General features: G+C 43.9%; 1 protein-coding gene across 1 annotated transcript in view; it reads right to left on the minus strand.

The window, feature by feature from the left end:
- The window catches only part of LOC311121214 (alpha-1,3-mannosyl-glycoprotein 4-beta-N-acetylglucosaminyltransferase B-like), a gene marked incomplete at its 5' end in the record, with an annotated part of 89,870 nt that overhangs the window by 35,615 nt on the left and 40,710 nt on the right, over positions 1–13,545 (minus strand). Inside the window, 2 exons of the mRNA XM_084195729.1 lie at positions 6,480–6,594; positions 8,452–8,527. Coding sequence (XP_084051855.1) covers positions 6,480–6,594; positions 8,452–8,527 — 191 coding nt within the window. The remainder of the gene's footprint in view (positions 1–6,479; positions 6,595–8,451; positions 8,528–13,545) is intronic.

A 13,545-nucleotide genomic window follows, 5' to 3' on the forward strand; every position in this document is an offset into this window, starting at 1 on the left:
CCCGGGACCACCCATACACAAAAATGTATGCACGCACGACTGTAAGTCGCTTTGGATAAAAGCGTCTGCTAAATGGCATATTATTATTATTATTATTGTGTAGGTCTACAATCTTGTCTCTGACATCCTTGGAGAGCTCTTTGGTCTTGGCCATGGTGGAGAGTTTGGAATCTGATTGATTGATTGCTTCTGTGGACAGGTGTCTTTTATACAGGTAACAAGCTGAGATTAGGAGCACTCCTTTTAAGAGTGTGCTCCTAATCTCAGCTCGTTACCTGTATAAAAGACACCTGGGAGCCAGAAATCTTTCTGATTGAGAGGGGGTCAAATACTTATTTTCCTCATTAAAATGCAAATCAATTTATAACATTTTTGACATGCGTTTTTCTGGATTTTGTTGTTGTTATTCTGTCTCTCACTGTTCAAATAAACCTACCATTAAAATTATTGACTGATCATTTCTTTGTCAGTGGGCAAACGTACAAAATCAGCAGGGGATCAAATACTTTTTTCCCTCACTGTACTGAGACAGAGGGGCGCTGTTTCGTTTCCTCTGATGTTTTCTCCGGTGAGATAATTTTTTGGGGGAAGCCTGGCTTCCCTTGGCATCCATGAATACACACCAGTGCAATACTCTTCTTTCACATTCATCAGAGAACAAAACTGTTCTCAGTTGTCACTTGTGTGAGCACACACACACACAACAGAGACACACAGGCACATACAATGGCTTGTATGAATGTGTGGCAGTGGTGGCCTCTTGGGGGCTTTTCAGTGGATGCTGTAATTTGTTCTTTACTGATCAGCAGAGAGTCACAAGACACCAGACCCCTCTTAAGCTCTGAATGGAAATGTCCAAAATGTCAAAGGCCACAATCATAAAGTGGAATTCAGCTTCAGCCATACTATTATGAGTCCCATGACAAAAACAGACCATCAGAGAAGGGTTAATTTGGGTATTTTCCGCTCGTCATTTCAAATCAAGCTGCACCATTTTTTTTCAGTCATAGATGAGTGCTGAGGGGTAAGGATAATGTATATCACTATTTGTTTTAATCAAAATACACAATTGACTCTGATATTGAGTTTGTGGGTGTAGTTAGAAAGCTTGTCTACATGATAGACCCCATGGGGTCTGCCTGTGTCCGGCACTTGTCAAACTCTGCGAAATGGGGATTCTTTGGTTCCGTTTACCTTGGGAGCCGGCCCTGTGCTGGCTGTCAAAACCTCTTTACTTTGGGTCGGAAACAACTAGCTCCGCATGAGCCTCGAAAACACACCACATGTGTTCCCCATTTTCTCACCGAAGATAACACGACCACTGAAAAGTTTTGGCCGCATTTAGAATTTCTTCCCCTTCAGTTCACATTAATTGGAAGTTGGAACTGCTTTCACTAACCGAGACTGTGGCCTTGACTCTAAAATCAATTCAATTTCCTTCAGCTCCAGTCAACAGAGCGCTGTATTTTCACATGCCAGCTACCCCACACTGATAGATTCCGGAAGATATAAGTAATTGATTACTCTCTGCAGTATAATTAGAGCAGAGATCAAATGCAGGTTAATGCTTCAATTAATTTCACTGGCTTTAATTCAAAGTGGGTACTTTTAAATGTAGTTCTGACGAGTTGGAGGGAGCTTAGAAACAACTTTCCTGCCAAGCTGTAGATTTGATTATAACCTTCTGACTAAAATAGCTTACCTTTGCCATTTGTCAGGATTATGCGTATGAATAACCTACTGGCTTTCGAGCCCAATGTTCAAGTATCAGTGTCCTACTTAGAGGTTCAAAGTTAGACCCTCTTTTGGGGTTGCCTTGGTGAGAATCTTAAGTCATAAATCTTTAATGTTCAGTATTAGAGCACCTGGCTAGTTCTTCTGGCTGTAGTAGGTGACATTGGCCTTTAACAGTACTGTGCTAGGGCTAGCTCTTGTTGCTCTAGTCTATTGGTGACATAGCTAGGGTGGCAAAAATCTGGTAACTTTCCCAGAATTCCCTGGTTTTCCAAAAAACATGGTTGGAAGATTCCTGGAATCAGGAGTGAATAAGCAAGAAATCAACCAGGATTTCTGGAAAACCTTGGAATTTTGGGAAATCAAATCAAATCAAATCAAAATAAATTGTCACATGCGCAGAATACAACAGGTGTAGACCTTACAGTGAAATGCTTACTTACAAGCCCTTAACCAACAATGCAGTTTTAAGAAAGAATACCAAAAAAATCACAAACAAATTCAATATAAAATAATACGAAATAAAAGTAACAAATAATTAAAGAGCAGCAGGGTACCGGTACCGAGTCAATGTGCGGGGGCACCGGTTAGTTGAGGTAATTGAGGTAATATGTACATGTAGGTAGAGTTATTAAAGTGACTATGCATAGATAATAAACAGAGAGTAGCAGCAGTGTAAAAGGGGGGGGGTCTTATGGCTTGGGGGTAGAAGCTGTTTAGAAGCCTCTTGGATCTAGACTTGGCGCTCCGGTACCACTTGCCGTGCGGTAGCAGAGAGAACAGTCTATGACTAGTGTGGCTGGAGTCTTTTACAATTTTTAGGGCCTTCCTCTGACACCGCCTGGTATAGAGGTCCTGGATGGCAGGAAGCTTGGCCCCAGTGATGTACTGGGCCGTACGCTCTACCCTCTGTAGTGTCTTGCGGTCGGAGGCCGAGTAGTTGCCATACCAGGCAGTGATGCAACCAGTCAGGATGCTCTCGATGGTGAGGCTGTAGAACCTTTTGAGGATCTGAGGACCCATGCCAAATCTTTTCAGTCTCCTTAGGGGGAATAGGTTTTGTCGTGCCCTCTTCACAACTGTCTTGGTGTGCTTGGACCATGTTAGTTTGTTGGTGATGTGAACACCAAGGAAATTGAAGCTCTCGACCCGCTCCGCTACAGCCCTGTCGATGTTAATAGGGGCCTGTTCGGCCCGCCTTTTCCTGTAGTCCACAATCAGCTCCTTTGTCTTGCTCTCATTGAAGGAGAGGTTGTTGTCCTGACACCACACTGCCAGGTCTCTGACCTCCTCCCTATAGGCTGTCTCATCGTTGTTGGTGATCAGGCCTACCACTGTTGTGTCATCGGCAAACTTAATAATGGTGTTGAAGTCATGCCTGGCCATGCAGTCATGAGTGAGCAGGCAGTACAGGAGGTGACTGAGGACGCACCCCTCAGGGGCCCCCGTGTTGAGGATCAGCGTGGCAGATGTGTTGTTACCTACCCTTACCACCTGGGGGCGGCCCGTCAGGAAGTCCAGGATCCAGTTGCAGAGGGAGGTGTTAAGTCCCAGGGTCCTTAGCTTAGTGATGAGCTTTGAGGGCACTATGGTGTTGAACGCTGAGCTGTAGTCAATGAATAGCATTCTCACATAGGTGTTCCTTTTGTCCAGGTGTGAAAGGGCAGTGTGGAGCGCAATAGAGATTGCATCATCTGTGGATCTGTTAGGTCGGTATGCAAATTGGAGTGGGTCTAGGATTTTTGGGATAAGGGTGTTGATGTGAGCCATGACCAGCCTTTCAAAGCACTTCATGGCTACAGATGTGAGTGCTACGGGTCGGTAGTCATTTAGGCAGGTTACCTTAGTGTTCTTGGGCACAGGGACTATGGTGGTCTGCTTGAAACATGTTGGTATTACAGACTCAGACAGGGAGAGGTTGAAAATGTCAGTGAAGACACTTGCCTGTTGGTCAGCACGTGCTCGGAGTACACGTCCTGGTAATCCGTCTGGCCCTGCGGCCTTGTGAATGTTGACCTGTTTAAAGGTCTTACTCACATCGGCTACGGAGAGCGTGATCACACATTCGTCCGCAACAGATGCTCTCATGCATGTTTCATTGTTACTTGCCTCGAAGCAAGCATAGAAGTAATTTAGCTCGTCTGGTAGGCTTGTGTCACTGGGCAGCTCGTGGCTGTGCTTCCCTTTGTAGTCTGTAATAGTTTGCAAGCCCTGCCACATCCGACGAGCGTCGGCGCCGGTGTAGTACGATTCGATCTTAGTCCTGTATTGACGCTTTGCCTGTTTGATGGTTCGTCAGAGGGCATAGCGGGATTTCTTATAAGCTTCCGGGTTAGAGTCCCGCTCCTTGAAAGCGGCAGCTCTACCCTTTAGCTCAGTGCGGATGTTGCCTGTAGTCCATGGGTTTTGGTTGGGGTATGTACGTACGGTCACTGTGGGGACGACGTCATCGATGCACTTATTGATGAAGCCAGTGACTGATGTGGTGTACTCCTCAATGCCATCGGAAGAATCCCGGAACATATTCCAGTCTGTGCTAGCAAAACAGTCCTGTAGCTTAGCATCTGCTTCATCTGACCACTTTTTTACTGACCGAGTCACTGGTGCTTTCTGCTTTAGTTTTTGCTCTGTAAGCAGGAATTAGGAGGATAGAATTATGGTCAGATTTACCAAATGGAGGGCGAGGGAGAGCTTTGTACGCGTCTCTGTGTGTGGAGTAAAGGTGGTCTAGAGTTTTTTTCCCTCTGGTTGCACATTTAACATGCTGGTAGAAATGAGGTAAAACAGATTTAACTTTCCCTGCATTAAAGTCCCCGGCCACTAGGAGCGCCGCCTCTGGATGAGTGTTTTCCTGTTTGCTTATGGCCATATACAGTTAATTGAGTGCGGTCTTAGTGCCAGCATCGGTTTGTGGTGGTAAATAGACAGCTACGAAGAATATAGATGAAAACTCTCTTGGTCGATAATGTGGTCTACAGCTTATCATGAGATACTCTACCTCAGGCGAGCAAAACCTCGAGACTTCCTTAGATATCGTGCACCAGCTGTTGTTTACAAATATACATAGACCGCCACCCCTTGTCTTACCAGAGGCTGCCGTTCTATCCTGCCGATACAGTGTATAACCCGCCAGCTGTATGTTATTCATGTCTTCGTTCAGCCACGACTCGGTGAAACATAAGATATTACAGGGTTCTTTTGGTAGGATATTCGTGCCTGTAGTTTGTCCACTTTATTATCAAGTGATTGTAAATTGGCCAATAGTATCGATGGCAAAGGCAGATTAGCCACTCGTCGCCGGCTCCTTACCAGGGACCCCGATCTCCTTCTGCGATATCTCCTTTTCTTTCTACTACGAATGACGGGGATGAGGGCCCTGTCGGGTGTCTGGAGCAAATCCCTCTCGTCCGACTCATTAAAGAAAAATTATTCGTCCAGTTCAAGGTGAGTAATCGCTGTTCTGATGTCCAGAAGCTCTTTTCGATCATAAGAGACGGTAGCAGCAACATTATGTACAAAACAAGTTACAAACAATGCGAAAAAACACACAAAATAGCACGGTTGGTTAAGAGTCCATAAAACAGCAGCCATCCCCTAGACATAGCTCTTTAGCACACATAGGCACTCAAAAGTAATGTGCTAGGGCTAGCACTTTAGGCTGTAGTAACACTGCTTTGGTGACACTGAGGGTGTTTTCACATATAGTCCTCTTTAAAAGAACCGATCTCAGTCCTCTTTAAAGTGAACTCAAAAACAACTCAGTTCTCTTTGTATTCACACCGCCCTTGCCTTTGAATGAGGACTCAACTCTTTTGCCAGTTCACTTCAACTATTTTGTGAACCGAGTCCTCTTTGCATTTACATTGCTATGCTTAGAAAGGAACCAAGATATTTTTCCAAGTGCAGGACAAGCCATTCAATCAGAATGCGTTATCGGACAGCTAGATATACCTACTTACATTTTGGAAGCTAATAGATAGCATTTAGTTAAAATATGAGACATAATAATTGTAATAAGAAGATACTATTAACATGTACATTTGATTGGTAAATAAATAAATAGCAATAGAATAACTGCAGAATAAATAATGCTGTAATTGAAAATTGTACAACCAAGGTAGGCTACTGCCCCTTTAAGAGCTAGAATATATTTTGTACTCTATGTTGTGATTCTTACTAAATATGTTGTCTTCTCACACTATTCAAACCCCACAATCAATAAACAGCTTGTGAAGCTCTCTTAGCCTATAGATCACATAACCTAAACTAAAAATGTTTTTGGAATTTATGTGCGTCCTTGACAATCGCTAATCAATATCCAAAAACAGCACACATTTTTTCCTGCGAACCTGCACATCATCATCTTCTCTCTTTTGTGGCACCAATGTAAGGGTTTATGGCAGGGGAAACACTGTTGCAGTAGTCTAGTGTGTGGTGCGGGAATAATGACAAGCGAACCCGGGGAGCTTTGCGTTCACATTGTCCTAAAAAAGGGAACCGGACCGCGGAATTCAAGCAAACCGCCGTCAGACCACCTCTCGAGATGGTCTCAGTTCGGTTCACTTCGGGGGCTCTTTTGAGGGGTCTGAGTTCCTTTGGAGTGTTCACACCGCACAAAAAATTAAGCGAACCACACTGAGTTCAAAAAAATTATCTGAAAGGGACCAAATGTGAAAACACCCTGAGTCGTTGAGACAATCAACAGTAGCACTAGGCTAGCTCTTTTGGCACAGGCTGAGGCTTACCGATGAAGCCCAGCTGGGAGAACTCCAAGATCATCCACTCCTCGGAAGGCTGCTGCAGGGCAAAGTTCTTCATCGTGGTGAAGTAATTGGGACGCGCCACAATGTCATCCTCCAGCTGAGAGAGAGAAAAGGGGAGGAAAATAGTTAAACATTTATTTCCTTTATTAAAGGGTTATTAACGAGACAATTCCCAGTCATTACATTTTATTAAATACTAATAGGTGTAATTTGTAGCAATGGGTTTTTGTAATTGCAGCCATATGGCCTTGACTTCTGAATAATTGAAAACTCTGGAAGGGGTCAAAACATTACACAAAATAGATGACAGTGTGAAATGCTGTAATACACATTTGTATGATTCAGCATATATTTCCAAGTACAATTACTTCATCTGTACACTCTAAACCAATTAACACTATGTCCTTTATCCTCTTACAAAACAGCTTTAAAATTAGCTTCAAACGAGTCAGTTGACTTGAACAGGAGATGAAACACACAACTACAAAAGACCTCCCAGTCACTGCAACAAATTAACATAAATATAAAGAAAAAAGACATCTGGACAGCCTGCCCTGGTGAGAGGAGTGACAGCTGCTCTGTGTGTCACAAAACAGATGAGGTAATTCTGAAGAAATAAACTGTCACATAATGCTCTCCTCTCCTCTCCAACACTGGGACCACGCAACTCCTGTCACTTCCCATCTCACCCTGCTTCCCTCTCACCCCCTCTTCTCCCGCTGTGAGTGGGTTCCGAGGTGGAGACAGCCCGGATACATTTTTTGTGAGTCGCATGCCACGCCAGGATGATACATTGGGCTGCAACAGATGGCCATTATTCTATCCCCAGCCGGTGGCGAAATAAACATGGCTGTTTCCATCAGTTTCCATCCCAGTGGCTAAAGTCTGCCCGGTAATGAGGAGCAGCTGTTTGTTCAAGCACCTGTTACATGTGTTGGACTGTGTTGCAGGTGTGGATTTAAACCTGTATTTGAACCAGTCTGTTTTAATATATTCTACACTGACAATTTCAACGAATATGGAACATCTAGGTTTTGGAAGTCGAAAAGGGATGTTGAAAGGTGAGTAGCCCCTGTTTTTACAGCTATTTTAACATGGCCTCCTGTCTTCTCTAAGGAGTACAATGGCACATTGTGAATGAGTTCAGAACACATCTCTCCAGGGGACGGGAGTCATTCAGACAATATGTCAGAGCAGCACAGAACCAAATGTTTCTGTGCTCTCATCAAAGCACACAATGTCACATGGAACAAGCGTTGGTGCCTGAGCCATATGCTACACATGCGTTGCATTCCCTCAGTCTCATCTTCAATGGATACAGATTGTCTTCTTGTTCCGAAGACGCTTTGATGGAGGCCTAGTGGTGTGTCAACATATCCTCATACATTATGGGTAGGAATGAGAGAAGACTGATGTCTTACAGCAGCAGAAAGACGGTAACCAAATCCCAACCTAATCACAATGCTCTCTCGTAATCTGCCCCTGGTCTGCATCTGCCTGACAGAGTTTGCATCTTTCCATTTCCTTCCCCGGCTGGGAACTAATGTGGAAGTAATTACCCTGCCCTTCACCAGAGGAGAACCTCCTTGAAGTTCAGAGCGAGTAGCGCTGTCAAAATACGCAACCACATCGAGTGTTAATGTCAAAACGCAAGCGCTCGTCGGCTCTCACGAATGCAGCCCCGGCTGTGGGAGACAACTGAGGCTAATTTATGGCATGTCACCCTCACGATAGGTCTAGCGTGGAAACTGAAGTAAGTGGAGTGCCACCTGCCCAAAGGTTATGTGCAATGGCTGCCCTGTGAGCAATGTAGTTCCAAGCACTGACAACTATTATTCCCAGAACAAACAGTTCATAGTGTCTATACACGTCCAGATTCTCATTTCACACTGCAGAATGTGCTAACTTCTAAACACAGTAAACAGATGCATACTGGAGGCTTGAGGTTTCGTACCTGCACATAGTAGGTCCCTTTAGACTGGGCATACATCATGAGGAAGCAGTAATCCAAATTCTGCTTCGTCCGCCATCTGGAGAGGAAGAGGAGAGTGATGGAGGATGCGGTTAGATTCACAAACCCAAACACACACACATACACCCACACGCACATACACCCACACGCACATGGATGCACACAGGCACTGCACTCGTACACACACACACACACACTCCAGCATCAACGCATGATCCACATTCAAACTAGAGCCCATGCTACCTGACATCACACAGAGGGACATTCAGGCCTGGGCACAGCCAGCGAAGACACAGTGTCTCACTCTAGCATAACTCGGACACATGTTCTGCATCTGAATTCATAACGTAGGAACTCGGATTGTTGTTTGAGTCAATATATATACGTTAACCATAACCTTCTCTTCTAAGCAGGTCAGTAACCCAGGCCCTCTGTCCTCCTGTAAGAGGAGCAGCTGGAGGTGGATTAGTGGCTCCTGGTTCAGATTAGGAGCAGAACATGAGGTTGTCTTTGTCACTGGATATCAATGAGATGTTGCAAATGGAGAGGAAGGAAAACAACCCTGTGCCAAGTTACTGACTTAACACACACACACACATACACACACACACACACACACACACGGTCCATGGGTTATCAAAACAAGCCAGTCATATGATAATCTGTGTGAAAGCTATCCCCATTTACTGACACATGCCATCCAGGAAGTAAGTGATTCGATTATCTATGCCTATGGGAACTAAACATATGATCCTCATGCGCACACACACGCATACACACAGACACACACACACATTTTGGATGAGACACAGACACAGAGTAGCTTGTATAAACAAAAGGGCATGGAAAATATGAGCCCACGGCCTACACACAACAAATCACCACACAGGAAAAAGAACAACACACTGATTAGATCAGCCATACAACAGGCAGCAACTACTACACCAGGAGAACAATGCCCCTGAACTCAACTTACTTCTCATCGTTTCATCCAATAAAAGACAGCCCTCCGGCAGCACAAGTCCTAATATCTGTTTGCCCATTCAAATCTTACAATAACACCATGTGCAATGGATTCAGAGAGATACGTAGTCTTTTGCTAGACTGAAATAGTAGCCTAAATAATTTATATTGTGACTCATAAGATACAGCTATTGTTGGAGGTGAACAAGGTAGTCAATGATTTCTACAATGTACTCTGAGTACACATTGAAATCTATGCCTATAAAAGAAAACATCACAATTAGGCTTGATTAAGGTAAAATTCTGCCAAATTGAGATATGCAAACCATCGTTGCCGTTGAAAGCTGTGTAAACATTCAAATCCAATAGTTGCTGTCTTTCTAATTGCTTGATAAGCTTTATGAATCTCAGCTGTGCCCGGGAGATAGGCTTGATGACGCACCACATCAAATGCACAATAAAGATTATGTGGTTATTTTCCCTAGTGCCTTTTTATCCACCAGGTAAATGGATGGTACATGCACCATGGGAAGGTCCATGATAAGACACAAAGAGATCCATTCATACCCTACCACCCCTTAAGCTATCGGTATCACTGGGTTTCAACAAATAGTGATGTGTTTTCCCCTAATGTGCCATTACGATGTGAAAGGTCAAATTAGAGATTAATGATAATGATATAGCACTTTAATTCCATCTCAAAGTTATTCACATTATCTGGGGAGTTACTCAACCCTTCCTCATTCCATGTTTTAATAAAGCGACATTGCACTCATTAATGAAAATGTGTCCGATTGTTTTTAACCTCAAAAGTGGACTCTTGCCAAGATGAAACCACGTCCCATGACATTGGTTGTGTAGATCCAGCTATATGCCTCTACCCCAAATGAATGGAAAAGATTAGCACCATCTATTTCCCTGGTTTTCCTGGTTTTATTTTGTGTTAATCCTTTGTATGTATTTGGGGTAGAGGAATATACAGTGGGGAGAACAAGTATTTGATACACTGACGATTTTGCAGGTTTTCCTACTTACAAAGCATGTAGAGGTCTGTAATTTTTATCATAGGTACACTTCAATTGTGAGAGACGGAATCTAAAACAAAAATCCAGAAAATCACATTGTATGATTTTTAAGTAATTAATTTGCATTTTATTGCATGACATAAGTATTTGATCACCTACCAACCAGTAAGAACTCCGGCTCTCACAAACCTGTTAGTTTTTCTTTAAGAAGCCCTCCTGTTCTCCACTTATTACCTGTATTAACTGCACCTGTTTGAACTCGTTACCTGTATAAAAGATACCTGTCCACACACTCAATAAAACAGACTCCAACCTCTCCACAATGGCCAAGACCAGAGAGCTGTGTAAGGACATCGGGGATAAAATTGAAGACCTGCACAAGGCTGGTATGGGCTACAGGACAATAGGCAAGTAGCTTGGTGAGAAGGCAACAACTGTTGGCGCAATTATTAGAAAATGGAAGAAGTTCAAGATGACGGTCAATCACCCTCGGTCTGGGGCTCCATGCAAGATCTCACCTCGTGGGGCATCAATGATCATGAGGAAGGTGAGGGATCAGCCCAGAACTACACGGCAGGACCTGGTCAATGACCTGAAGAGAGCTGGGACCACAGTCTCAAAGAAAACCATTAGTAACACACTACGCCGTCATGGATTAAAATCCTGCAGCGCACGCAAGGTCCCCCTGCTCAAGCCAGCGCATGTCCAGGCCCGTCTGAAGTTTGCCAATGACCATCTGGATGATCCAGAGGAGGAATGGGAGAAGGTCATGTGGTCTGATGAGACAAAAATAGAGCTTTTTGGTCTAAACTCCACTCGCCGTGTTTGGAGGAAGAAGAAGGATGAGTACAACCCCAAGAAGACCATCCCAACCGTAAAGCATGGAGGTGGAAACATCATTCTTTGGGGATGCTTTTCTGCAAAGGGGACAGGACGACTGCACCGTATTGAGGGGAGGATGGATGGGGCCATGTATCGCGAGATCTTGGCCAACAACCTCCTTCCCTCAGTAAGAGCATTGAAGATGGGTCGTGGCTGGGTCTTCCAGCATGACAACAACCCGAAACACATAGCCAGGGCAACTAAGGAGTGGCTCCGTAAGAAGCATCTCAAGGTCCTGGAGTGGCCTAGCCAGTCTCCAGACCTGAACCCAATAGAAAATCTTTGGAGGGAGCTGAAAGTCCGTATTGCCCAGCGACAGCCCCGAAACCTGAAGGATCTGGAGAAGGTCTGTATGAAGGAGTGGGCCAAAATCCCTGCTGCAGTGTGAGCAAACTTGGTCAAGACCTACAGGAAACGTATGATCTCTGTAATTGCAAACAAAGGTTTCTGTACCAAATATTAAGTTATACTTTTCTGATGTATCAAATACTTATGTCATGCAATAAAATGCAAATTAATTACTTAAAAATCATACAATGTGATTTTCTGGATTTTTTATTCCGTCTCTCACAGTTGAAGTGTACCTATGATAAAAATTACAGACCTCTACATGCTTTGTAAGTAGGAAAACCTGCAAAATCGGCAGTGTATCAAATACTTGTTCTCCCCACTGTATCTACACAACCAGTGTCGTGGGACATCTTGACATTAGACATTTGACAAACTTTGATTTGAAAGTGTAATGTCCCTTTAAGTCAAAGTGTATAAGGAACACAAGTCTGTACTGTTCTGTGCCTCTGTAGCCCTGCCTAGGATCACTTTAAGGCGGTGGACCACCCTGTACACACTAGACTGTGTTAGACCTGACAGGCAGCAGCTGCAAGCTTCCTTACATCTTAAACATACCACTGTGACAAACTGTCAGATATAACACACACGAAAACACAGACCCTCGGAAATGTTACCAAAGAACTGTAAAACTTTCTCAGATCTCAGTGTGTGGGTTAACAGTGAAGCCTGCACACACGCACACACACACACACACACACACACACACACACACACACACACACACACACACACACACACACACAAACATACAACATATACATGATCACACCTACAGTGGGGAGAACAAGTATTTGATACACTGCCGATTTTGCAGGTTTTCCTACTTACAAAGCATGTAGAGGTCTGTAATTTTTATCGTAGGTACACTTCAACTGTGAGAGACGGATCATCCAGATGGTCATTGGCAAACTTCAGACGGGCCTGGACATGCGCTGGCTTGAGCAGGGGGACCTTGTGTGCGCTGCAGGATTTTAATCCATGACGGCGTAGTGTGTTACTAATGGTTTTCTTTAAGACTGTGGTCCCAGCTCTCTTCAGGTCATTGACCAGGTCCTGCCGTGTAGTTCTGGACTGATCCCTCACCTTCCTCATGATCACTGATGCCCCACGAGGTGAGATCTTGCATGGAGCCCCAGACCGAGGGTGATTGACCGTCATCTTGAACTTCTTCCATTTTCTAATAATTGCACCAACAGTTGTTGCCTTCTCACCAAGCTGCTTGCCTATTGTCCTGTAGCCCATCCCAGCCTTGTGCAGGTCTACAATTTTATCCCTGATGTCCTTACACAGCTCTCTGGTCTTGGCCATTGTGGAGAGTTTGGAGTCTGTTTGATTGAGTGTTTGGACAGGTGTCTTTTATACAGGTAACGAGTTCAAACAGGTGCAGTTAATACAGGTAATAAGTGGAGAACAGGAGGGCTTCTTAAAGAAAAACTAACAGGTCTGTGAGAGCCGGAATTCTTACTGGTTGGTAGGTGATCAAATACTTATGTCATGCAATAAAATACAAATTAATTACTTAAAAATCATACAATGTGATTTTCTGGATTTTTGTTTTAGATTCCGTCTCTCACAGTTGAAGTGTACCTATGATAAAAATTACAGACCTCTACATGCTTTGTAAGTATGAAAACCTGCAAAATCGGCAGTGTATCAAATACTTGTTCTCCCCACTGTATGCACATGCACACACAGTACACAGGACACACACACCCTGCGCAGGGCTAAACTCCATTATTCAATTTCAACAGCTAAACCTCCCCAAATATCACCCAGGGAGATAGAGTTTTGACAATTAATAAAAAGCTTCTAACCACAAACTTAACCACCCCAATTCAATAACAATATCAATCAG

This window comes from Coregonus lavaretus (genome assembly GCF_964263955.1).
Source record: "Coregonus lavaretus genome assembly, contig: HAP1_SCAFFOLD_997, whole genome shotgun sequence".
NCBI classification, from domain to species: Eukaryota; Metazoa; Chordata; class Actinopteri; order Salmoniformes; family Salmonidae; genus Coregonus; species Coregonus lavaretus.